This window comes from Salvelinus sp. IW2-2015, linkage group LG17 (assembly GCF_002910315.2).
Source record: "Salvelinus sp. IW2-2015 linkage group LG17, ASM291031v2, whole genome shotgun sequence".
NCBI lineage: Eukaryota > Metazoa > Chordata > Actinopteri > Salmoniformes > Salmonidae > Salvelinus > Salvelinus sp. IW2-2015.
The window spans coordinates 22827852-22855499 of NC_036857.1; the positions used below are offsets into that span (position 1 = coordinate 22827852).

The following is a 27648-nucleotide window of genomic DNA, read 5'->3' on the forward strand; positions in this document are numbered from 1 at the left end:
AATGTTCTGAATGTTTTCTTATGGTTATTAATATAAGTTTTCTTAACACTAAGAACAAAATGTAAAGGTTATTCAGATGCTTTTAAAATAACTTCCTTAAAACCTTTAGTGAATGTTTCAATAAGACTTTTAATGACACTGCAAGTACAGATAGAAATGAATTCGCGTGGAAAACATATTTTCTATTGTGACGCAACATCAGTGAAATTCAAACCTATGATCTTCTATTCTCTATCCATGGAATTAGTATACTGCGCGACCAGGGTAGAGCTAGCATACCAGGGTTTTTTACACATACAAAGCTGTTCATTTTAGTCTATTCAAACGGACCCCATTTCAAAGGAAACAAGCACTCATTAAGATCAGGTGTGGCCAATTAGTGTGCACACTTAAAGAAGATAGAGAGTGCCTCCCGAGTGGCTCAGCGGTCTAAGGCACTGCCTCGCAGTGCTTGAGGCGTCACTACAGACCCGGGTTTGATCCCAGGCTGTGTCACAGCCGGCCGTGACCGGGAGACCCATGAGGCGGCGCACAATTGGCCCAGCATCGTCCGGGTTAGGGGAGAGTTTGGTCGGACGGGATTTCCTTGTCCCGCCTCGCTCTAGCGACTCCTTGTGGTGTGCCGGGTGCTTGCATGCTGGGTGGTGTTTCCTCCGACACATTGGTGCGGATTGCTTCCGGGTTAAGCGGGCAGTGCAGGGTTGTGTTTTGGAGGACGCACTCTTCCAGAGTCCGTAGAAGAGTTGCAAGGGGTAAATGTAAAATAATTTACTGAAAATGCTATATTTAAATATCTAATTTACATAAGTATTCACTGCCCTTTGCTATAACACTAAACATTTTGCTCAGGTGCATACAATTTCCTTTGATCATCCTTGAGATGTCACTACAACTTGATTGGAGTCCACCTGTGACCAATTTAATTGTTTGGACATGATTTACACACTTGTCTCTATAAGGTCCCACAGTTGACAGTGCATGTCAGAGCAGAAACTATACCATGAAGTCCAAGAAACTGTCCGTTTATCTCCGAGAAAGAATTGTGATAACGTCTATATCTGGGGAAGGGTATAAGACAATTTATAGTGTTCAAAGTGTCCTAGAGCACAGTGGTCTCCATTGGGAAACTGACAAAATATGGAACTACCCAGAGTCTGCCTAGAGCTGGCCGTCTGACCTAACTGAGCAAGAAGGACCTTGGTCAGGGAGGTGACCAAGAACCCAATGACCACTCTGGCAGAACTACAGAGTTCCAAGGTTGAGATGGGAGAACCTGCCAGAAGTCTCTACAGTACTTCACCAATCTGGGCTTTATGGGAGAGTGGCCAGACGGAAGCCACTCCTTAGAAAAAGTCACGACAGCACGCCTGGAATTTGCAAAAAGGCAGGTGAAAGACAGAGCATAAGGCAAAAGATTCTGTCGTCTGAGGAGACAAAAATGTAACTCTTTGGCCTGAATTCAAAGCGCTATGTCTGGGGGAAAAAACAGGCACAGCTCATCACCTGTCTAACATCATCCCTACCGTGAAGCATGGTGGTGGCAGCATCATGTTATGGGGATGCTTTTCAGCGGCAGGGACTCCGAGACTGGTAAGGATAGAGGGAACAATGAATGGAGCCAAATACAGGCAAATCCTTGATGAGAACCTGCTTCAGAGTGCAAACAACCCGAAACTGTCATGTTTTGTCATTGATTATCATGTCTTGTCCCTGTGCTTCCCTCTGCTGGTCTTATTAGGTTCTTTCTCTTTCTCTCTCTCTCTCCTCCTCCCTCTCTCCCTCTCCCGCTCTCTCTCTCTCTATCGTTCCGTTCCTGCTCCCAGCTGTTTCTCATTCTCCTAACGACCTCATTTACTCTTTCACACCTGTCCCCTATTTTGCCCTCTGATTAGAGTCCCTATTNACGACCTCATTTACTCTTTCACACCTGTCCCCTATTTTGCCCTCTGATTAGAGTCCCTATTTCTCCCTCTGTTTTCCGCTTCTGTCCTTGTCGGATTCTTGTTTGATGTTTGCTGTTCCTGTGTCGTTGTTTCGCCCTGTCGTGTTCTTTGCCTTCTTCAGATGCTGCGTGTGAGCAGGTGTCTATGACAGCTACGGCCAGTGCCTTCCRGAAGCGACCTGCAGTCTGTGGTCGCGTCTCCAGTCGTTCCTCTCTATTGACGAGAGGATTTCAGTTTCCTGTTTTGGATTWCCATTGATWATATCCAGGAGAATCATTATTTGTTTAATACTGGAATAAAGACTCTGTTACTATTACGTCGCTTTTGGGTCCTCATTCACCAGCATAACAGAAACTGAGGCGAAGATTTACATTCCAACAGGACAATGACCCCAAGCATACAGCCAAAGCAGCGCTGGAATGACTTCAGAACAAGAATGTGAAAGTCCTTGAGTGGCCCAGCCAAAGCCCAGACTTGAATCCCATTGAACTCTGAGGAGAGACTTGAAGATTGCTGTTCACCGCCACTCCCCATCTAACTTAACAGAGCTTGAGAAAATCTCCTAATCAAGATTTACGAAGTTGATACAGACATACCCAAGATGACTTAAAGCTGTACTCGCCGCCAAGGGTGCATCAACAAAGTATTGACTCAGTGATGTGAATACTTATATAAATGAAATATGTCTGTATTTAATTTTCAATAAATTATCAACCATTTCTAAACATGTTTTTCACTGTTATTATGGGGTATTGTGTGTAGATGGGTGTGATTTGTTTAATCCATGTTCAATTCAGGCTGTCACAACAAAGGGAATAAGTCAACGGGCATGAATACTTTCAGAAAGTCGTGTATGTTTTTAAATAACATTCTTAGGTTTTCTGAACATTACTAAAGTTATTGTGGTTTTTATGGAAAGTTATCATTTTCTGAGAATGGAATGAATGTTTTTAAATAACACTAACAAGGTCACAGATTATATATGCCCTTATCTAGATTAGACAGAAATCGACAGTAACAAATGCTTTTACAAACATTGGTTTGAATGACTCATGGTGCCTCAGCTCAAAGCCAGACTTTCAGTCAGTGTATGTGTATGAAGCATAGCCCCTGAACTCAGCAAAGTGAGAGAGCTCGGACTCTCATTGGTGGCCTGAAATAGCCGGAGGGGAAGTCCCTGGCATTGTTGTAGGGGCGCGAGAGAGACCAGTTTACAGTTCAGACCTTCAGTCAGCTAGCCAGACAGTCCACTTTGCCAGGAAGTCAACTAACAGACCCAGAAGCAAACTGCATTATCAATAAGTAGGTCTACCCACTATACCAAGATATTTTCTCAGATGCTAGTATTTCCAAATCACAGTCTTGGGAGATCAGAGTGCTGTGGCACCCCAATTAGTTTAGTTGTTTCAAACATAATCACTTCCTCTTTATACTGTAACAATCAATATCTATTTCCTTCCTTTCCGTTGTAGTTACTACTAATTGATGAAGATGGTGATGTTAGATGGAAAAGTAACAGCTAAAGTGGAAAAAGCTTAACTCACTCTGCTGGTGGTGCATAGATGTGGTATATGTGAAAGATGTGACATTAGCAGGCCCGCAGCACTGAGTCAGCAGAAGGGTGTTGGAGAAGGCGAGATGGGGGGGAGAGAGAGTGTGTGCGCTCTCTCACTCTCACAGAGAGAGAGAGAGAGAGAGAGAGAGAGAGAGAGAGAGAGAGAGAGATGAAAAAGAAACTCCAGAGACTGGTGGAGGCTGTGACATATTGCTAAAGCTGGTAGAAAAACAGTACATTAGCAGCGTAAACATGCATTAGGAAATAAGATCAAGGGGACGCATCATGTGTACTCCTCCCAGCCCAGGCTCCACAAAAAACCTGCTGACGCAATAAAGAGGAATGAGTGATGGATTGTCCAACTCCTACCTTCAGCCCTAGTAACACCAGGGTTGTATTCATTAACGCACACTGTAGCAAAATGTTTTGCAATGGAAAAAAACAAGCCTTTCTTATTATTGGACAAGTTCAGGTAGTTCCTCCCTGTTTCAGTTAGTTTTCTTCCATTTTGTCCCTAATGAACACAAACCAGCAGGTGAATATGGCTCACCCACCTTCAGACCCAGTAACACCAGCAGGGGAACGTTGTTCATTCCTCCCTCCACCCACTCATCCAGAGAGACCGTGCCACTGCTGTCTGCGTCGATGGCCGTCATCATGTCCTTCAGCACCTGAAAAATTGAAAGTGCCTTATAACTTAGTGTCTAAATAAGCATTCTTGAGTGGCTGTTTGTGCAGCAGATATTTGCAGAAGACTTTAGGTATTTTCCCCTCTATTAAAATGATAGTCAGTTATTGTTAGAAATCCCAAATTTGACCACACTTACTGGTCTCAGCTCAGACACATCCCAGCCAAGGTAATCTGCAGCGTGCATCATCTGAGCAATGATACGGTCCACCTCCTGGGTTCATACAGGCAGGAGAGCATGAGTTATTGTTAGTTGAAGAACTGATATACCTTATGGAAATTAAAGGGTATAAGGTGATATCTCCTTCAACAGCCAGTCATTAGATGTTATTACATTGTTATTACACTGAAATGGGTAATCTGGTACATTACCCATTTCTATGTAGATCATAAAAAATATGACTAATTGCCTTACGGAGCTGTCAAGGACGCCATTGCCATCTCTGTCGTACAGTTTAAAAGCAACTGAAAGAGGGAGAAATTGGCATATAAAAATCTTGGACAAAGCCATCAAACAAAATATCTATAAAAAGAGACTACAGTATGGAGCTGCTACATGGTGGAGAAAACAGGATCAAGACTCACACTCCAGCTTGTCTCTGGGCTGGCCATCCTCCAACAGGGAGAAGTAACACGAAACGTCCTTCAAAAATACCTCTTCTATGAGAGAGAGGAGGTGAAGGAGGAGGGGGAAGTTAACACATAGAGCACACATAATCATGTGCAGTCTGTGGACTTTGATAAATGAACTAGCACCGAGAATAGTGAAACTGCTGATTATAGTCAGACAATAATATGCGTCTACGCGAGGGTAAATAAACGTACTAGCATTGTCCTGCCCGTCAGGTTCAGTTCCGCTCTGGAAGGATCGAAAGAGGCGCTGGCAGAGATCCTTAGGGAAGTCCTCCACCTCCAGATAGGTCTTCAGGAAGAGACGGAAGCCCTCCTCATTGATACACTGAAGCAGAGGATGGGATATCAATCAATCAATCAATCAATCAATCAATGATTCAAATGATCGATCAATCAATAAAATGGGAAGATGACAGAGATATCATGATTCTTATCAAAACATTCTGATTTAGGACACAGTGATTTGGGTGCAGATAATAATAATTCCTAGACGTTACAATGAGGGGATTTGGTCAAAACTTTTTTTTTAAACATTTTAGTCATTTAGCAGACCCTCTTATCCAGAGCGACTTACAGGAGCAATTGGGGTTAAGTGCCTTGCTCAACGGCGCCAACAGATTTTTTTCACCTAATCGTCTCAGGGATTTGAACCAGTGACCTTTTGATTTCTGGCCCAACGCGCTTAACCTGTTCTGAACCACAAACTTCATCTGAGAACTTTGTCTGTATCTCACACTATAACAGGTTGGGAGATACCCAAGAAAATCACATTTCATCCATTTGTGCCGCCTGATATTCCTGGAATAACTTAGGGGGAGTAATTTGCTTAAGGGCCACAAATCAGAACTCCCTCTGGAATACTGAACCACAAACCCATTTCGGGTCGTAGTTGCTTTTCCCTGGGTGATACGCTAAAGAACTGCCCCAGTAATACACTATGGTACCGCAAGGCAGCCCAAGCTCAACGGCAGCCGCCCGCACCTCTCTGATTCAGAGGGGTTGGGTTAAATGCGGAAGACACATTTCAGTTGTACAAATGACTAGGTATCCCCCTTTCCCTGCTAAGAAGACCTGGGTAGAGAAGGAGAGAAAGGAAGAGATTCCCGACAACAGAGTATACAGTACATAACCATACTGATCAATGCTTTTAGTCAGATTTTCCACTTAATGACTCTACTTCGAGAGTTGCTGCTTCTGTCTCATCATCCTCATTGAGAAATATCAGTCTTTCTGTTCTGTAACCCATTGTTTCCCCTAGCTTAAGTCCGTAAGTACCAGTTGCTATGTGTTGTTTTTATCCATCTTATGAGAGAAGATTGGATTTACCCTAATTATTTGGCAAATCCAACTGCTGATATCAGCAATATTGGAAAACCTGTCCCGTTAAATCACCTAATGGCTTACTCTGCATGATGCCAGCACAACGTCAGTCAGAGAACTTGCAAAATTGGCACAATTTGAAGAGGTAATTTCCATTAGTACCTTCAGCGGTTTGCAAAACTCAGTCAACCCCTGAAGACAATTCTCTCCTAATTGATTTGATTTATATACAGCGCTCTTAGGTAGTCATGTCATATTCATCAACATGATTAATGTTTAAATTTTTATAGATTTTCTAAAAAGAAAACCAATGGGTATCACATGAGCATAACAATCACTCTCAAATGTCACGGCAAACTGTGTATTAATGTAGTAATGTACCACAGACATTTATCAAGAGGGACTGAGAGCAGACATGAGTTGTGGTTGGGTCGATATCAACCTGGCCATGGTTTCCTCTCACCTCTCCATGTCTGTGCTGGGCCAGCCTGCCATCTGCATCAAATTCCCTCAGCACATCTTTAACCTTCAGCGTGCAGTCTGGGAGGAGAAGAGACACACAGGACACACAGGACACACACACACTCTTATTTTAGAGTACTACAAACATGAATGTCTAAGTAATGATTGTTACAGAGAAGGAGTATATAATCAGAAACTATAAGTATTACTATAAGATAGTATGCATACCCCTTGACTTATTACACATTTTGTTGTGTTATAGCCTGAATTAAAAATGTATTATTTTTTTCCCCCTCTCCCATCTACACATAATACCCCATAATGACAATGTGAAAACTTGTTTTTAGAATGTTTGCAAATTTATTGAAAATTAAAGTACTCACACCCCTTTGCTATAACACTCCAAATTGAGCTCAGGTGCATCCAATTTCTTTTGATCATCCTTGAGATGTCATTACAACTTGATTGGAGTCCACCTGTGGCCAATTCAATTATTTGGACTTGATTTAGACCTGCCTATATAAGGTCCCACAGTTGATGGTGCATGTCAGAGCAGAAACTATACCATGAAGTCCAAGGAACCATCCAAAGAATTATATAGAATTATGATGAGGTCTATATCTGACATAACTACAGAGTTCCTTGGCTGAGATGGGAGAACATGCCAGAAGGAAAACAGTCTCTACAGTACTTCACCAATCTGGGCTTTATGGGAGAGTGGCCAGACGGAAGCCACTCCTGAGAAAAAGTCACGACAGCACGCCTGGAGTTTGCAAAAAGGCAGGTGAAAGACAGAGCATAAGGCAAAAGATTCTGTCGTCTGATGAGACAAAAATGTAACTCTTTGGCCTGAATGCAAAGCGCTATGTCTGGGGAAAAAAACAGGCACAGCTCATCACCTGTCTAACATCATCCCTACCGTGAAGCATGGTGGTGGCAGCATCATGCTATGGGGATGCTTTTCAGCGGCAGGGACTCTGAGACTAGTAAGGATAGAGGGGAAAATTAATGGAGCCAAATCCTTGATGAGAACTTGCTTCAGAGTGCAAACAACCTTAGAATGGGGCGAATATTTACGTTCCAACAGGACAATGACCCCAAGCATACAGCCAAAGCAATGATGGAATGGCTTCAGAACAAGAATGTGAAAGTCCTCGAGTGGCCCAGCCAAAGCCCAGACTTGAATCGCTTTGAAATCTGTGGAGAGACTTGAAAATTGCTGTTCACCGCCGCTCCCCATCTAATTTAATAAAAGCTTGAGAAAATCTGCAAGGAAGAATGGGAGAAAATCCCCAAATCTAGATGTGCAAAGCTGATAGACATACCCAAGACAACGCAAAGCTATAATCGCCACCAAAGGCGCTTCTACAAAGTATTGACTCAGGGATATATTAATTAGATATTTCATTTTCAATAAAATATGCAAACATTTCTAAAAACATGTTTTCACTTCGTCATTATGAGGTATTGTGTGTTGATGGGTGAGGAAGAAAAAATATATATTTTGAATTCAGGCTGTAACAACAAAATGTGGATTAAGTCAAGGGGTATGAACACTTTCTGTAGGCAGAAACTACAAATATATAATATTCTACATAGCAACATGACATGTGTATTACATGACAGATGTATTACGGCATTCAAATGGATAACAGACACTAGGCTAAGAAATCCAGTTTTCTATTCTTTAATTTTCCTTAAAATTGATGTTCACAAAATGTCTGAATCCAGAGATCTACCAAGAAAAATTGTGGGCCCAATGTGGCAACATTTTGCAGATACTTAGTAAGAGACAGTCATCACCACTTCCACATATGAGAGCGTGTGGGTGTAAGGGGAAGGCGAAGCAGGGCTGAGGAGGCTTCCTGCCTGCATGTACTCACAGTCAATGTACTGCTGTAGCTGGATGAAGTCGACTGGGTTCAGCTCCTTCACCTCTGGGTCTGTGGGGGTGGACATGCTGCCTGCGTCTGCACATACCACCAGTGCAGAAAAGGGTGAGAGGAGAGGAGAGGAAAACGAGTTACATCAGTCTTCTGCTGTGTGAATGTGAAATGGAGGCGGCTCAGACATCAAACCAGAATTGTAAGCTGAACATAACAGTGCTAGGTAGTAACTCACAAGGCAAGGCTTTGTTTAGAAAGACGCTTCAAATCCTCACACCATGCAAACAGGTTAGCAACGGCCTGTTAAAACCCACAAAATGTACATCTGCAAATTGGCATGAACCACATAGTTCAACACCAGCATTGGCTTGCAAATACCCTCAGTGTCCTTTGGTCATCTCCAGTCATGATGCTAATAGTGTTCAGAGCAAATGTTTCAAAAACACCTGTCTTTCCACGCCCATGTTTCAAATGACATTGTTGATGTAACAACGAGCAAAAGAATGCACAGTAGCCCAGTCCTAAGCTGACAAGTATAAGCAGCTTCAAGGAGCATTTCGTACTTTAGAACGCCCCGTGGCCCCAATACAAGCTCTGCATAAGCAGTATCAGGCCACAGACACACCAGAGACATTATACGTCTCAAGAGTTTTAGTCTCCCCAAAGATTTTAACAGAGTGTTGTCTGACCCAGTTTTCTATTCATTCATCAATTTGCATGCGTTGCTCTGTAAAATCCAACACCTCTTCCTGAAATAGTCTGGCAAGTGTCAACCTTTTCATCTTTGTATCTCTCCATCCACAATGTCTCTCTTCATATCAGCCAAAAAACAGCGGTTTTTGGATCAAATCATAAAATAATGTAACAAATCATCTCCATTTTAAAATGGGTTATTGTCCCAGTACCTAATAGCACTACGGGAGTGTAAGTCAGACAGTCAGTATTATATCTACAGCAATCAAAAGTCTGTCAGTCATGGAGTAGTGCTGAGAAAAGCTAAATAATAAACTCCTAAATGCCCACATTCAATGTGACGTGGAACAACAATCTCTCTGTGCTAACAAAGGGTCACGCTGTCCCTTCTTAATTCCCCTCAAAAAGGTTATCAGTGTTGCCTAGCAGTTCTGTTTAGGCAGCCAATCAGTTGAGAGGAGAGAATTGACAGGAAAGTGCCATTTGTTGATATGGCAGGCTTTTAAAAAGAACTACAAGGACTTATTTTATACTGCACATCATGCAACATTTTGGATTCCAGTTAGGGCCTTACTATACAGTTCAAATAATCTATCAAATAAAATTTGAATTGCTAATTTCTGCTCATTTGAAAGCAGAAAATCAAAACATCTCAAAGAGCATACTAAAGTAGTGCTTCTAAACAACACATGGAAAATCCAGTTTGAGGCTACTTCTAGATGAGTTCCCTTGCCTTGCCTGTGGCAACATGGCAGATGGCAGTTCTGTATGCCCTTCAAAGCAATACGCTGACATATGCATGTCTCTATTCCCTCATGTCGGACAGACGATGTACCACCCTTGTCTGACATGATTTAGGCCAGGGTAACCTGGGTCAAATCTGATTCACTACATCCTGATCAGATAATATATTTGCATGCAGGATTTTTACATTCAGACTGGAAATCACTAACAGACAGAACATGTGCTATATATAAAAAAGCACCAAGTCGAAATTGGCCCCTATCATGAGCCACCCCATCCTAACCTTACCTCACCCCTACAGGTCAGGATTGTGCTGATTGTGATGAACATGGGAGTAGATTGGTAGAGCTGAAAGGGGGAGATCCAGGCAACCATCTATCAAGGCACAACAGAAACCTCAGCAGGTTCTTATCTGCCCGTGGAGTCATTCCACCTCAAAAAGAACAAGAAAGAGGATTCCGACACCCACCATCTCAGATTGTGGTGAAATGGTTTCTGTAGTTGGAAACAGATAAGATGGGCATGCCTGAAACATACTTTTGCCGAAAAAAATTTAACTCTGAGAAATTAAGCTAATTGCACAAAAAATTGGCAATTTCAATTTAGATGATTCATATAATATTCAATAAATATGGTACCCAACATCTGATTTGTACCAAACCTCTTCTTAACAATGTCATGAGGAATCTAAATAAATGGTCAAAATCCACCCATGGAACCCCCCAAACTCCACATGAAGCCCATTCCAATGGCCAGTATACAGTATCAGTTCTCTATGTTGGTCAAGTAGTATCTAAGCTGCAGCTTGGAGTATTGTTTAATCATACTATGTTATTCTCAGTGAATTTGGTTAAAAAAATAAAAATAGTTCATAAAAATTTGCCATTGAAGTAGATTGTTCCTGCTACCCTATTATCCATTTTGCTGTTCTCGTGTTTATTCAATCGATTACATTTTTACTCGTGATTAAAATAAATTATGTCATAACAAGTCGAGCAAGTCCTCCATGAAAGCAATTCAGTTTGTCCTTCTCTTAGCAACTAATACTTCATCCTTGAATAGTCCAAAGAAATAGGGATAGACCTCTCAAAGAGCTTCTATGTTGCAATTCTCATACGAAGACTCTTCCTACAAGCCCAAACATGTTATGGAGAAATGGCCTAGTGACTGTTGTGACAACCCTAATAATATAATACAATTATAAACCATTGCATGGCAGTCTTACGTTTTTAAATACAATTATTAGAAAACATCTTTATATGTTGTGTGTTTAGTGACACTTACCATTAAATCTAACCCAATACCATTACCACTGCAAAACACCACATAGTGTGTGTTTGTGAATTTTACCATCGAAGACCCTTAGTTGGAGACCATAACATTGAAACCATTAGCACTGCTGTAGCCTAATGGTTTGCTTGTTCACCAGGAATGGTCTAATCCAGACTTTTTTTAAGGGAATAAACAACACCTACAGGGTCGTTTCCTGTACACAGATTAAGTATAAGAGAAGTGCCAACTGAATTGTTTCATGGAGGTTTCGCTTGAATTGTGAGCACACCATTTTTTATTTTACCTTTTTAACTAGGCAAGTCAGTTAAGAACAAATTCATATTTTCAATGACGGCCTAGGAACAGTGGGTTAACTGCCTTGTTCAGGGGCAGAACGGCAGATTTTTACCTTGTCAGCACGGGGATTCGATCTTGCAACCTTCTGGTTACTAGTCCAACCACTAGGCTACTTGCCGCCCCATTTATTTTTATCATGAGCAAAAGTTTTTTTAATTTTTTACTTCAAGTTTCAATAAAAAGGTTGTTATCATTTAGTAAACACAAGAGACCAGCAAAAATGTATAAAAGGGTGTGGCAGTAGCAGGAAAAACAGTATCTATTGGGCAAAACCTGGTACTTTGGAACTAATTTATGGGGAAGAATACAAGTTACTTCAATGGCTAATTTCTCTGAATAGGGGGAAGAAAACATCACCAAATTCACTGAGAATACATTATAGTATGAATAAACTATACTCCAAACCGCAGCTTTATACTACTTTTCAGACAGAGAACAGATACTGTATTCTGGACATTGGGTGGGGCTTGGTGTGGGGTTTGGGGGTGTCTGAACAATTTTTACTGGATTCCTCACATCTTAATCATTGTTAAGAATAGGTTTGGTCCAAATCGGATGTTGGGTACTATATTTGTTGAATATTATATGAATCCTATAAATTGAAATGGCCAATTTGGGTGCAATCAATTAGTTAAAATTGTCTTTCAACGAAATAATGTTGCAGGAATGCTTATCTGTTTTTAACTACGGAAACCATTTCAGAACGATCTGAGATGGTGGATGTCATGGCTTGCTGAAATAAAATGGAATGACCCTGTGTTCTTTATACTCCTGTGTATACAAGCAGCCACCTGTCCCTTCCTGTGCTAGACCATTATTTGGTACATTTTCCAGCAATCAATTCAACATGACTGATTATTCATCTGTACTTGGAAATATACATTGCATTTTGTGACGCAAGCAGATGAAGTCATAAGGGAGTTCAGGAGAGGATCTGTGTACATTTCATTTTTTCTGTGCAGGTATAGATTATAAAACTACATATATTTTGTTTACCATATTGCAGTGCAGTATGTATCCAAATTATCCTTCTTAAATTCAGTGTATATAACCTATAGTTTACATATAGGCAGTCCATCCTTACAAGGTTAGTTTCAAGGTATAGCTGTGGGGATTCACTTTTTCCATGCGTGCAAGCTGTCGAGACGCCCACACCTTTTGTCAAGGAAATCTACTGTTTTGTAACAGTTAGGCTAGAGAGCAACAACCAATCTTAAACTTTTGTTCAAATTTTGTGGTTGAAAAACAGTCATTTGCTTTGCACAGTGACAGCGTGCCTCATACTGTCATAGCTAGTTGTTTTTCAATAGAAACCACCTAGATGGTCTATAGAGATTACATCAAGTAGGTTAACAGAGGGAAGGAAGGGCATGCTTGGTTGCTATGGAAAGTGTTTCCCTACATCAGCTGCGGTCCATCAGCGCATTTTCACGGGTGGAGTGGACCAGGGAGGGAGGGCGGGGGGAGCCCTCAGCCCAGCCAGCCAGCCGCTATGAGTGTTCCCCTGCGCCCACGCCTCTCCTCCCACGCTACTCAGCTCTACCCCTCTAAACTAAAGGCCACACAGACTAGATTGCATTCCACATGCAGATGCTAGTACTGTGACTCATGCTGTGAGCGGGGAATACTCCCTCACTCTAAAAATGGACCCTTACTCATGAGTTCACTTCTCAGGTTTCATACAAAATAAAATATATATTTTTGTTGAGTGTTGACAACAGAGCTGGAATGAAAATTCTTGATAATGAAGTTTGCATTCCTGGAACTTCAACCTTTACTTGTTTAGTCTTCCTATTGCACCGGCAGTATCTTTCTTGTACATTATCTGAATTGAGCGCAATTTCTAATGTCAGATCAGATAACTAATTAAGTTATTACATTTACAGAAATTGAATTATATTTGAGACGTAAACAACAAATGTCAGATGTCAGGCAGGGTTTGTCTGAGTGGAAAAACAGACTTTGGCTCCTATGCATGAATCACACATTTCTGTAAAATGTGGGCGAGACACAGCTTGTTGCCTTTTTAATTTTTATTTCTACCAAACAATGAGTGTATGGCCCATCACTCTTTTGACATCCATAAAAAACATACGCAACAGGCTGTGGGCAGAGGCAGTGCCGTGGAACACCGTGGTGCTTTGAATACAAACAAAACACACACCCCGCCTGGACTTGTGAGCGTGCACCCTTCCCTTCTGTAACCACGCCACTTTCACTCTCTGAGCGTTGCTACGTGTTTGGAGGACCTTTTCTCCTCTGTTACTGTACACCTGCCTCTATAAAACAATTGAAATGTACAATCTGTGCACAGGGAGCAAATTATATGTATTTTTATTGTTTACTAATCACACTGTCAATTGGAAAAACACAAACACAGGGTTAACTAATATTTAACAATCTACATTTCATTAATTTGACTATCACGCCATTTAATATTATAGTTAAACAATGTGCAATGAAGTATTTTTTTATTTAGCTGACTAAGATCAAGAAATGTTCATGAGAAGCGAATAACAATGCAAGTATCTAATTAAGATTGTAGGATGAATGAGTTCCATAATACAAGGCGAAACCATGAGTTACAAGGCATTACTGGCAAAAGCATAATTCTAGGCATGTAGATCTTAAAAGGTACAAGACAAAGCATGAACTAAGCAGACCTGCTCAGGCCAAGCAGTCTATAAGAGGAGCATTTTCATACAACCTATTCTGGAGGGAAGGGGTGTCAAACTCATTCCATGGAGGGCCTAGTGTCTGCTGGTTTTTGTTTTTGTCCTTTCAATTAAGACCTAGACAACCAGGTGAGGGGAGTTCCTTACTAATCAGTTACCTTAATTTATCAATCAAATCCAAGGGTGGAGAGGAAACACGCACACTCGGCCCTCCGTGGAATGAGTTTGACACGTGCCGTAGGGTGATAGCAGGGCAAGAGAGAACAAAAGAGCTTCATTCCATTTATACTAGATCAGACTTGTTTATATTCAAAATCAATTGTTGACCAACCATAGACCAAACCAAAAGTAAAACAACTAAGATATCCAATCAGATAGAACCGGTCAACATCCTCTTGAGAAAAGGGGATCACAACTAGGTGTGATGACCTAAGGGGGTGGGCTGAGTACAACAGAGATCTTTACTCTGAACAGAGTACAAATTACCACAGAGATACAGTACCAGTCAAAAGTTTGGACAATCCTACTCATTCAAAGGTTTTTCTTTATTTTTAAAATGTTCTACATTGTAGAATAATAGTGAAGACATCAGAACTATGAAATAACACATACGGAATCATGTAGTAACCAAGTGTTAAACAAATCAAAATATATTTTATATGAGATTTTTCAAAGTAGCCACACTTTGCTTTCATGACAGCTTTGCACACCATTGGCATTCTCTCAGACAGCTTCATGAGGTAGTCACCAATCAGTTTTGTTGTCACAGGTAGGGGTGGTATACAGAAGACAGTCCTATTTGGTAAAAGACCAAGTCCATATTATGACAAGAACAGCTCAAATAAGCAGAGAAATGACAGTCCATCATTACTTTAAGACATGGTCAGTCAATGCGGAAAATTTCAAGAACTTTGAACGTTTCTTCAAGTGCAGTCGCCAAAACCATCAAGCGCTATGATGAAACTGGCTCTCATGAGGACCACCACAGGAAAGGAAGACCCAGAGTTACCTCTGTTGCAGAGGATAAGTTCATTAGTTACCAGCCTCAGAAATTGCAGGCCAAATAAATGCTTCACAAAGTTCAAGTAACAGACACATCTCAACATCAACTGTTCAGAAGAGACTGCGTGAATCAGGCTTTCATGGTCAAATTGCTGCAAAGAAACTACTACTAAAAGGACACCAATGAGGAGAAGAGACTTGCTTGGGTCAAGAAACACGAGCAATGGACATTATTCTGGGGAAAATCTGTCCTTTGGTCTGATGAGTCCAAATTAGCGATTTTTGGTTCCAACTGCCATGTCTTTGTGAGACGCAGAGTAGGTGAACGGATGATCTCCGTATGTGTGGTTCCCACCATGAAGCATGGAGGAGGAGGCGTGATGGTGCGGGGGTGACACTGTCTGTGATTTATTTAGACTTCAAGGAACACTTAACCAGCATGGCTACCACAGCATTCTGCTTCCACTAGGTTGCGCTTAGTGGAACTATCATTTGTTTTTCAACAGGACAATGACCCAACACATCTCCAGGTTGTGTAAGGGCTATTTGACCAAGAAGGAGAGTGATGGAGTGCTGCATCAGATGACCTGTCCTCCACAATCATCCGACCTCAACCCAACTGAGATGGTTAGGGATGAGTTGGACCGCAGAGTGAAGGAAAAACAGCCAACAAGTGCTCAGTATATGTGGAAACTCCTTCAAGACTGTTGGAAATGCCTTCCAGGTGAAACTGGTAAAGAGAATGCCAAGAGTGTGCAAAGCTGTCAAAGGAAAAAGGTGGCGACTTTGAAGAATATAAAGTATATTTTGATTTGTTTAACACTTTTTTGGTTACTACATCATTCCATATGTGTTATTTCATAGGTGATGTCTTCACTATTATTCTACAATGTAGACAATAGTCCAAAAAATTAAGAACAACCCTTGAATGAGTAGGTGTCCAAACTTTTGACTAGTACTGTATATTAAACATCATTACATTAATTTAGATGGCACCAAAGTTCTCTTTAGATATCAACGTTCAGATAGAATAACACTATAGCATCCATGTTTGGTATCTAACACATATTTCAATAGTCAGTCCTCTGGATACTGTAGACCACTTGTCAAACTAATTCCACGGAGGGCTGAGTGTCTGCGGGTTTTCACTCCTCCCTTGTACTTGATTGATGATTTAAGGTCACTAATTTGTAAAGAACTCTCCTCACCTGGTTGTCTAGGTCTTAACTGAAACCAAAAACCTGCAGACACTAGGCCCTCCATGGATTGAGTTTGACACCCCTGGTGTAAAAAGAGCAAAATTTTGGCCCCTCCATGGGGAGGGCTGACTGGCCCTTGAGTTGTGTTCTTGTGTTCATGGGCCATTTGCCATACAGCCCCAGGTGACAGATAGACCATAAGTTGGGGGCAGGGCCTACACACACAGACAACACACACACACACTCTCTCTAGCTCTATTGAACCCGGTTAGATTCATTTCATTTCTCTGCAACAACAGACAGAGAGAAGATCCTTTCCCAGTGTGACCCACTTCCTCATGCGTCTGTAATCTGTAGAGATTGTCTTTTTGCTTATTAACATAGGTTGACCTGACCAGGAATGCCTCTCTCGATGTTTTCCTGTGATTATTTACATGTGCAGCATGATCTGATAAGTATGACTTGAATAGGAGACTAGCCAGTATTTCCAGAATGTTTTTTTTGTCTTCCTCTCCTTCAGTGTAGAGGGAAACCAGGAAATGGTCGTTTTAACAAGAACTGATGACCTCACTTAACTTGAATGAAAATGCTGAAATTACACTGAAATACAAAGTATAGCAAAGTCTTTTTTCTTAATCAACCTCATTGTTATTTTATCTAAATTCCATAATTCATACATGTAAATTTATCAGTCAAAAAACTCTGTTTATTATTTTTGAGAATGAAATTGAACGATAAACACAATTTCTTCTTCTCACAACAAAAAAGCTATTAAAACGTTGAATGTTTGTAATTTGTATAAGGTTTTTATAGAATGTATTTATTCCCCTGACTGGTTTGTATACTCTGTTTGTTTTTCGATATTATATTTTGAATTGCTTTATAATTTTTCAAAACTATTAAAACATTTAAATAAAAACTACAATAAAAATTGTTTTTCCATTGCAATGGCAATAGGATTATGTCTAGACAAAAATACATACACAAATTACAAAATTGAAAGTTGACTGTTTGTGGTTTCATTAACCATAAAGATGTAATATGGTATAGGAAACCTGTTGAACATATAACAGAAGGTACAAGCAGCAGTAGTCATAATTCTAAATGATGCAAGTGTGATTATGTTGTGTGCTGAGCAATGTGTTGGTTTGTCAGCTGTTTTAGGTGACAACTAGGCTTGTTCTTCTCATAACAAGAACATAAATTGAATAGACAAATTGTATTTTTCCACCAATTATCCTGCATTGACAAATATTTGCAAGGATGTCAACATATTCCATCCATACAAGGCTCCTTGCATCAGGAATCACATAGAGGGATAACATTATCTACAGACAGGTAGAAAAAGAAAGCGGTCTGGTCTACAATATTGAGCCATAATATAGAGGTGACAGTTTAACACCTCTATATCATAGTAGTAGGTTAGCCTATCCTAGGCTATGCCACATTTCCTGTGCAACATCCAGGCTAGCAAGCATGTCTAAAGGTTAGGTTATAGGTTAAGGGGAGAAACGTACCACTGGGACCATGAAGCTGTAAATGTAACCTAGTATCAGAGTAGGCTGCCACTCAAAAAGTAGCCTAGGTTTTGCCCACCGAGGGAACCAACTGAGATCAGTTGGGCGAGGCGAGGGATAGTGTAATCTCTCTCTTGAAATATGTATCTTACCCATATTTGGCAGCGGCGCAACGAATCATTCACAGGCAATATGTAGGCAAAGTTGTAAACGGCCATACACGATTGATTGAACTTCAGCCAGGGTGACTGAATGAGGGATGTTTTGAGCGTCAATTACCTATATTTCGCGATGATGAGCGTTGTCCGTCCGTCCGTCGTTCTTCGAGCGGGTTGCAGTGCTCCTCGGCGAGGGGGCACAATTCAAAGTTTTAGAGACAGAGACAGTCTGTGGTGGACGCTGCAATAAAGTGGTCTAGTTGTCAGCTTTCATTTACCCAGATAGAATAGGAAAGATTGCCTGACTCCCACGCCCGACTCAGCAATGTCCCCCTCCCGAGCAATAAAGCATAGCCTGAAAGCACCGCCTCGAACTGTCATCTGCGCGCACTTTGACCGACGCGGTGATGATGTACATTGGGCTTGCCCTGTTTACTCCAGTCTAGTGAATGGGTGTGGGTTCTTCTTTATCACTTATGTGGGCTCGGCTATAGAGCAGCGATGTACAAATCCAGTTGCAGTCGATGACTTCCCTTCAGCCAATATTTTATTTTCAAAGCGCTTTGCGCACTACATCTTCAGCCAAGCGGTCTGGACCAGTTTGGCACAGGTGGATGAGCTCTGTAACAACAGCAAGGTTGTTGGTAGGCTTAACGAGCTCCCAACTGCCTTGTTACAGTAGCCTATAATGCAACATCATTAATATGTCAGTGTGGCAGATATCAGTCCCATAACAGGGTGTTGTTGAGGCAATGATGGATTGACAGTAGCCTAACAATTGATTATGCCTAACTATTGTCCTTTTGATGGCTTGCATTTATGAGGTTAAAGCACTGAACAAACAGATGTGCATTGTGAAGTCTGGTCCAACAATACAATTGTATTGGCATACAGGTAAAAGCTGTCTCAATCCATTAGATCAGTGGCGGGGGGGGGGGGAGCGAGGGTCTAACTTACTAGTTGTAATGGTTGAAATTGGGTAGTGCATAATCCGTTTTCCTCTTGTCTAGTCAGTTATTACATACCTTAGAGAGCTATGTATAACCTGTCAGAAATGTCCAGATCAACTAGCCCATGTCAGCTAACGTTTTTTAGCTAGGTTTTGTAGCCCATAGATTTTGTTGTAATGCTTGAGCCACTTAAATAGCAGATGAACACACATTAGACATGGCAAAATGTGTAGAATTGAAAGAAAATTTGCTTTAAAACTGCAAAATGTTCTCTGCCCCATGACAAAATGTGTAGAATTGCAGGAAATAAGCTTTAAACCTGTGCAAGATGTTCCCCAATGCTGGAAGAGGGGCCTGAGCTAAACAATTTGGGAACCCCTGCATTAGATTCCTTTTTTATTTTGATTTAACCTTTATTTAACTAGGCAAGTCAGTTAAGAATAAATTCTTATTTACAATGACGGCCTACCCCGCCAAACCCGGACGACGCTGGGCCAATTGTGTGCCGCCCTATGGGACTCCCAATCACAGCCGGATGTGATTCAGCCTGGATCATTGAACACCAGATAATGAATCAGAGGATTTTCAGACACAATAACAAAAACATGCCATTTGGCAAAGCACATGGCATTCCATCCATTCACAACAAAGGGAAGGATTTAAAAGGAAAGTCCTCAGTAGAGAGTATGGGCTGCTGGCCAGAGCTCAGCGGACACTGCTGCTGTAGACATACTGTACACAATGACTGTACTGACCATGTGGGTGTTTGTGTGGGTAGACAGACCAGGAGCTGCCAGATAGACTGCTGCTTAGACCCCTAATGATCAGAAACCATGATGTATGGAGGCCCTGCTTGTAAATAGGAGTGACTTGATACCTTAAGAAAACAGCCATACAACAGTACCATGAGTATCACAATTGCAATTTTATTTATTTTTGTCTGTACACCCCACAAGAGAAAATGACACAAAACAGAAAAAAATGACAGAATGACAGGAACAAAAGATAGAATACAGAACAAAAGATTCACAATCCAAATTGATCTTCATTTAATTGACATTTTTGTACATTATGGTGACACAAAGTAACATGAAGTTAATTTCCAAATGTTTGTCAGTGGTGTAAAGTAACTAAGTAAAAATACTTGGAAGTACTACTCAAGTTGTTTTTTGGGGTATATGTACTTAACTATTTATATTTTTGACAACTTTTACTCCACTACATTTCTGAAGAAAATACTGTATGTACTTTATACTCCCATAAATTTCCCTGACACCCAAAAGTACTCTAAACATTTCGAATGCTGAGGCAGGACATAAATATGGTGTAATTAACACACCTATCAATATAACGCGTCATTCCTACTACTTCTGATCTGGCGGACTCACCAAACACAAATACTGCGTTTGTAAATTATGTCTGAGGGTTGGAGTGTGCACCTGGCTGTCCGTAAATAAAAATAAAAAAAGGAAATTGTGCCGTCTGGTTTGCATAATACAAGGAATTTGATGTATAGCATTTACACTTACTCAAGTATGAAAATTGAGTACTTTTTCCCACCATTTTTTATTTTTATTTTTTTACTCCATGTCTTTAGATCAAGTCCCTTTTCGTTTGTTATTTTAGTTTCATTCAGTTATTAAAAGCCTTTAGATAATAGTTTGGTAAAAAAAACAGTCAAAAACACAAAAAAAGCTTCAATCATGATTGAAATAAATCAGATTAGGCTACACAATGTTACATCCCAAACGTTTAATGTCAGTTGGACCCAACTTTATGTTGACTATGTACAACAGAAGCAAAAGGACAATTATGAGCTTAATTGTATTTACATAACACGAAAACATCTTCAAGCAGTCTTCCAAATAAATAAATAAAATGAATGGCACAAAAAAATAAGCTAAACATCATGACATATTCACAGAAAAACAATGCTGGAGTGAGCAAAACATGTCCAAAGGTAGCATCCTGAAACACATGGCCAATGTTTACACAGATAGCCCAATTCTGATCTTTTTTTCACTAATTTGACCAATCAGATCAGCTCTGGAAATGATCTGATGTGAAAAGATCTGATTGGCCAAAAGACCAATTAGTGGGAAAATAAATCAGAATTGTGCTTCCTGTGTGAACGCAGATGGAAACCAACAGACAAAAATCACATTGTCTAATTATTGTATAAGAAGAATAGCTAGTGAGGGTATATTTTTTCAATATAATATTTGTATTTACATAATTTTTTATACTCATTTATTTACACAACAGAAGACGGATGGGGGAATCTAGAGAAACTTAGATCAGACAAAGCTTTTAATAGCACATTATGTGACTCTTGTAAACATTCCATCTTAGAATATCCTGGTTATCATCAGTTATGTTCTTTTTCCAGGTGTATTTTTGGAAATGTCCTTTTAAGGCAAAGATATTAAGCTCATATGTAAGTAATACTCCTCTTCTGGTCATTTTAGGATCCTTTCAGATCTTCCATTCTGCTTAATCCCCCCCCCCCCACCCCCACCCCCACCCCTTTTCACCTTTCAAAAGACAAACAATTACATAACCATTGTGAAATTGAAAAAAAATATATATATGTCTGCCACTCTGGTATGCTCCCATGATGATTTAATCAGACGCAAAAAAAGACAACTTTTCGATCCGAGTTGGATCTTCATGGATCAAAACATTTTCTTTCTTTAGGGTCTGATTACATCACCATGGGAGCATACCATTTATTTTTTCTTTGATACGTTCTTCTATCCTGCACCTGATAAGTTGAATGTATGTATTTTTATATTTTTTCCATCGAGAAATAGACCCATAATTTGTATGTTTTTAGAGAGGAGTATTTTTTTAAAAAGAGGAATAAATCCCTGACATAAATGTCTGGACTCCTCTCTGCCAAACTATACTAGACATTCTCCTAATGTTGGCTAGTTTCTTATAAAATCTCCTTCCCTCCTTGCGTTCTTATAAGATCTCCTCCACCCCATGGGCAAAGATCATGACCAGGCCAGGCTCTAGGATCATGTCCTCTCCCATGTGTTGATTCTCACAGGCCATCAACACCACCGCCTGTTTCCCAGGGATCCGCTTGGCAACGTAGTTCTCGTAGTAACGCCGGTTCATCTGCCGCGTCTCCAGCGTGGCCAGGCCCTGCGGCCAGTTGCGCTCGTGGGCATTCTCAATCAGGTCATTAACGATGGAAAGAGGACACCCGCTGTCGATGAGTGAACGCTTGATGACCGCCTGGAGAACTGCATCTGGCGTGGAGATCATCCCGCCCCAGCGTGTCACCCGCGCAGGTTGGAGGGAATTTACCCATCTGTTGGGCAGGAAAGGAACAGGTGAGATGGGGAATAGGGATTGTTTTTATATAGCTCTAAAGAACTTTGTGACAATACTGCTGATGTAAAAAAGGGATTTATTAAATTTGATTAAGTTCAGGGTGATTTAAGTGGTTGTACACATTGATAATTTAAACAAACAATATCCAAAACACAGTAAATAGATGATGCTTGCTGAAATAAAATGCTGAAACTATGTCAAAATATCCTAAAAGGACAGGGCCAGGGGAACAGGAGAGTAAACTCACTCCAGGATCTCGTTGTACTCAATGCTCTCCTCCAGGTTCTGCATGTTGGGGTTGGCGCTGCGTATTGCTCTCATGTAGGCTTTTAGCAGCTGGATGTCCCGTTTCTAACAGAGAAAGACACAGACACATTATATTCCTGACCTTTGAGGAACAGAGCACTAATGGATTTTTATGAATTAGGCATTTGCATATGTTTGTACGCTGTGTGTGTGTGTGTGTGTGTGTGTGTGTGTGTGTGTGTGTGTGTGCGTGCGTGTCTGTTTACTTGTTCCCCCAGCTGATGCTTGTGCTCTACAGCATTCTTCTCCAGTTCAGAGATCTTGGTCTGCTGCTGCTGTACCACGCCACGTAAGTGCTTGATGCAGTTGTGGTTGCACATCTCATCTTTTGGCATCTCTAACCTGTAGAGAAATTGTGACATTATGAAATTAAAGCCACTAGATCACTCGATTTGTATTTTATTTAACCTTTATTTAACTAGGCCAGTTAGTTAAGAACAAAATCTTATTTACAATGACGGCCTACCACGAACAAACCCTAACCTGGATGACGCTGGGCCAATTGTGAGCTGCCCTATGGGACTCCCAATCACGGCCGGTTGTGATACAGCCTGGAATCGAACCAGGTCTGTAGTGACGCCTCTAGCACTGAGATGCAGTGCCTAAGACCACTGTGCCACTCGGGAGCCCCCACTCTAGAGACCACTACAAGACTAGATACTGTCACATTCTGCAGTGGTGGTGCGGCATGCCCAGGTACTCAAAAGTCATAGCCATGTTTTTCATTCTGGCTGGTCTGTTCTACTCTGCTGTGTAATGTGCTCTAAGGTGACTCACCCACAGCCCTCCTCACAGTTGATGGGCCTTTTGGGGTTGTGCTCACAGTCCTTCAGGTGAGACTGAAGTTGATCTAGCCGCAGTGTGGCTGTGCAGCCGAAGCCAGCATTGTCACAAGCAATCTGGAGTTTGGAGAGCATGTTGCGCATGATGCGGGGCACAGGCCGGAGGTGAGCCAGTGTCACCACGGTGCGGTCCACAGGACAGATCTGCTGCTGATTGAACCACTGGGTGATGCAGGCGTTGCAGAAGGCATGCTCACAGTGCGGGGCCTACATGTGAGAGAAAATAATGAGGAGATGGAGAAGGTAAAGAAGTAGGGGGAAATAAGTATGTTTTGTATGAAAAATAAGAATTAAATCAATAGGTCTTTATCCCAGAAATAGGTGACTAGCTGAGAGGAAAGTTAGATTTTTTTGTAATAAAAATAATAATTAAATTGATAAAAGGGATTAACAATTCCTTGCATGGCCTGGCTGAGAAGGGAAGAGGGAAATGTAGGGCACTAACCTGCACTGGCTCCTCCAGTACCATGCTGCAGATGGGACACAGCAAGTCTTCATCCACCTCCCCTTGGAACCTGGTGACGTCATACCCCATGGCACATCACTGAGACACACAAGTTTCTGCAGAATACAAGCCGGGTAGGTGAGTCACTGCCTGGAGAAAATCCATTTCACAATGCAAACCTGTCTAGAGGACTGTTTATGGCATATCTGCAAAAGCAATGCAGCAAAACGAACATACCCCATCCTGTGCAATGAACATAACTTCAAGGTCAAGCCTTGTTGTTACCGTATTTTTAGCATCGTAAACAACCTCAGCTATATCCTCATGCTAAACAATGTTGAGTGGCTCAAACCAGTGAGAAAACAGAAAAGCAGTGCCATTACCTCACTCACAAATGGCCCTCGTTTCTCCCATTCAGCAGGACTGTCAAAGGTCACATGGAGTGGCTTTGATGAGACATTGTATTGGGAGACAGACACAATCAGACACATAAGCCTAACTTTCTAGGCATTTACGTAGAAATGGTATCATGGTAATGACACAGAACTTAAACCAAAGACAGTACAGTATGTTTTGAAACTCCGCAATTACTATCCTTGGGGCTGCAGCCAGGGTGGGAAATTAACTTTATGGTCTTTATAGATATATATATTTTTTTTAAACAGCCACTCAGATTTTTTACCAGTCAAAACATTATTTTCACTATAATTACACCAAAAATCACCACAGAAAAAAATGGATGAGCATGCTTTCTATTGTTTCTAAAACAAGAAATGTATTACTAATAAGAAATAATGGGATATATTTCTTAAATTTCATTACATTTGTGACCTGTGTCTTTTAACTAATGTACGTTAAAATAAATAATTTAATATTACAATCTAAATGTACCTTTAATCCATCTGTCTGCATATTTCAAGATATGGCATACGAGTGTACAGCGAGATATGGTTTGAACGATACTTTTCTTGTCAATTATCTTGAAAAAACATGCACTTAGAAAATGGGAATCAACCAGTGTACGTCATCTTTAATACAATGGAAATGTCAAATGCTTATTATCTAAATGTTGAAAGTGCGTGGGTAATAGAGAGAAAAAACTAAATGGTGCGGTTTGAGGCCATGCGGCGGAGAATGATGCAGGCGCTGGATATGGTGGTGTGAGAATGGGGATCTGGGCAGGAGTTATGTTGTGGATGTTTGTGTGCGTCTGTCTGTTGTTGTTTGTATGTGGATATATATATATATATATATGTTTTTATTCTTTAACAGTTCTACAAATGAACATCAAGAATCAACAAAGTGCCTGCCCTGCCACAAACAGCTGAGTGATACAACTTATTTATAATGATTGTTCAGGGCTCTATGCTGACATTTTATTTGACAAATATAGAAGCACACAAATAAATCTAGGAGAGCAATCAAAGTATTTGAGCGTTTTAATGACTAAACTTCCACGAATTGGGGAGTTATCCATGCTCAATCATTAGGTGAGATTTGTTCCCGGGTGGCGCAGTGGTCTAATAAGGCACTGCATCTCAGTGCAAGAGGAGCCACTACAGTCCTTGGTTCGAATCCAGGCTGTATCACATCCAGCCCGTGATTGGGAGATCCATAGGGCTGCGCACAATTGGCCCAGCGTTGTCCGGATTTGGCCGTCATTGTAAATAAGAATTTGTTCTTAACTGACTTCCCTAGTTAAATAATGGTTTAAAAAGTCAAAAACATCGCTTTAAGGGACGGGCCGTTACCGTGGTAACTTGAGCACTCGCTTGTCTGTGACGAAAAAAATCACCAACTGCGACGTCTTCCTAGCAGCAAACTCAAAGTAACATTGAAAAACAACCTAACACGTGAACAAAACGATGTAACTGGCCAAGAAACACGAGGACAATGTCACACTTTAGTAGTATTTCTTGTCAAAACGACCAATTTCTACATGTGGGTTTTGGATTAAAAACACTTCACAAATGCTCTGTGTGACCACCCGCCAACGTGGCCGGTGAAATAGACATTCTTACCCCGCGAATGACAAAATCTGCCCGCATTTGGCGGGTGTTAATTTCCAACCTTGGTTGCAGCTGCTGCTTTGGCATACTGAGGATGAAGAGACAGGGCATTAAATAGTTTGATCTGACTAGGGCCTGTTTTCTGGGTGGTGACTAAGAGCCTGCTGATTAACACAATAGTGTAATCACAACTAGTTACCATAGATGATAGACTGTAGCCTAAACAATCAAATGGAGAACATCTCTGCTTTAAACCCTTGCTGCCTAGCCTCCCATATTTGAGATGAGGCTCTTGCTGTCCCACTCCCAGCTGACTTGTGACATATTTTCAGTATGGCAGGCAGCAACACTACACAGCAGACTGGGGAGGGATGGTTAAATAAGATACATTCTCTTATCTATCTGAAATTATAGGATATTTTACAGACTGTGGCTTTAATGAAATGCGATAGCTCAAGCTAGCTAGCTAGTTAGCAGTCTAACAGTTAGACCTGCAAAGCTGCAGCTTATAAATGTGAGTTATACTAACGTTCGTTAGCAAGCTGCCATCAGAGAGTCAACGTTAGTTTCTTAGTTTAGAAAATAAATAAAGCCAACTAGCTAGATAGGTTGATCTAGTGATGGCTAGCCTAGCTAGCACTGCAGCTGACTAGCTTGCTAGGCCAACTGTTGGCTATATCAGCACGCTCTTGTTGACTTGCTAACGTTATCTTACTGTAACCCTTTTTCAAATAAAATATTCTGTTATCGGAATAAACACTTACGTCCTTGAAGAGCAAGCAAAATGATTGAATGACAATTTCCGTAATTTCAGACCTCTGCTGACAGCTAGCTAGCCTCCAGCCACATCAGCTAGCCTAAGTAGGTTGTTGCTGGTTTAGCAAGCAAGCCACTCCGCCTCCTCAACCCGACAGGGGGGCGTCAGAGATGATTGAAATCAATGATATTTAAAAAAAAATGTAAGAAAAAGAATTGTATAAAAAAAAAAATCTGTTGATATTATTGAAAATAAAAACAAGGCAACAGTGAACATGTCGTCCCCCACGAATGATGCAGCCCCCCCCCTTGAGCCAAGTGAAATATCGCGTGTGACTAACACATTTCAGTTAATTACTATATAGCTCCGGACTTGGGCCAATCGGTTCAATTTTGTACATGCAGGATCGTTATGGCAAGACGCATCACTCATCCAAGTTTCTTCCAAATCGTGCCAGTGCTGTCTTAAATATCGCGTGTGACTAACACACAAACGAATGGGGGTGGAGAAAGATCCACAGTCCCCGATTTCATCGTGGGGACCATTATCACTAAATCTGGTTTGTAATTCAACGTGGGTCATTGGATGTGGGCCCTCAAGCTTGGGGCCCTTTGGGGCCTCCTGCTTCCTGTGGAAGTGGCTGACTCCTAAGGTCCCTTGCAAGACTACCTATTTGGGGCACTGTCTTCTGTTTTCTCTTTTTTTTGTGTGAAGGTGACTATGCCTCTTGTCAGGCCTGGGTCTAGACCACCATCATATTTTGGCTCCCATGGGCCGTAGATGTACCAGCAAAGAAGGTGTGCTGGCTCTGGGGTTCAAGACAGAATTCTCCTCTTTGGACTTTTCTGACTATCATCGTCCAACTCATAATCTATTATCCCATTAGGCCT

General features: G+C 41.1%; 2 protein-coding genes across 6 annotated transcripts in view; both read right to left on the reverse strand.

Annotated features, from left to right (window-relative positions):
- The window catches only part of LOC111976210 (diacylglycerol kinase alpha-like), a 35148-nt gene extending 16660 nt beyond the window's left edge, over positions 1-18488 (reverse strand). Inside the window, exons 1-8 of the mRNA XM_024004959.2 lie at positions 18226-18488; positions 8485-8571; positions 6603-6679; positions 5012-5144; positions 4772-4846; positions 4602-4651; positions 4326-4400; positions 4053-4169 (exon numbers count right to left, since the gene is read on the reverse strand). Of these exons, the coding sequence (XP_023860727.1) occupies positions 4053-4169; positions 4326-4400; positions 4602-4651; positions 4772-4846; positions 5012-5144; positions 6603-6679; positions 8485-8560 (603 nt within the window). The 5' untranslated portion in view covers positions 8561-8571; positions 18226-18488. The remainder of the gene's footprint in view (positions 1-4052; positions 4170-4325; positions 4401-4601; positions 4652-4771; positions 4847-5011; positions 5145-6602; positions 6680-8484; positions 8572-18225) is intronic.
- Positions 18489-19957: 1469 nt separating this feature from the next.
- Positions 19958-27138, reverse strand: LOC111976903 (E3 ubiquitin-protein ligase NRDP1). Of its 5 annotated transcripts, none has more exons than XM_024006054.2 (8): positions 26766-27138; positions 26014-26089; positions 24376-24415; positions 23993-24108; positions 23483-23754; positions 22912-23047; positions 22647-22750; positions 19958-22376 (listed from the first exon to the last, which is right to left on the reverse strand). In XM_024006054.2, exons 4-8 carry the CDS (start codon positions 24080-24082, stop codon positions 22022-22024), a joined length of 957 nt encoding a protein of 318 aa, XP_023861822.1. In that variant the 5' UTR covers positions 24083-24108; positions 24376-24415; positions 26014-26089; positions 26766-27138; the 3' UTR covers positions 19958-22021. The 5 variants fall into 5 exon arrangements, with proteins under 5 accessions (XP_023861822.1, XP_023861820.1, XP_023861823.1 ...); XM_024006052.2 differs by having other exon boundaries at positions 24376-24438; XM_024006055.2 differs by lacking the exon at positions 26014-26089.
- Between the last annotated feature and the right edge of the window lie 510 nt (positions 27139-27648).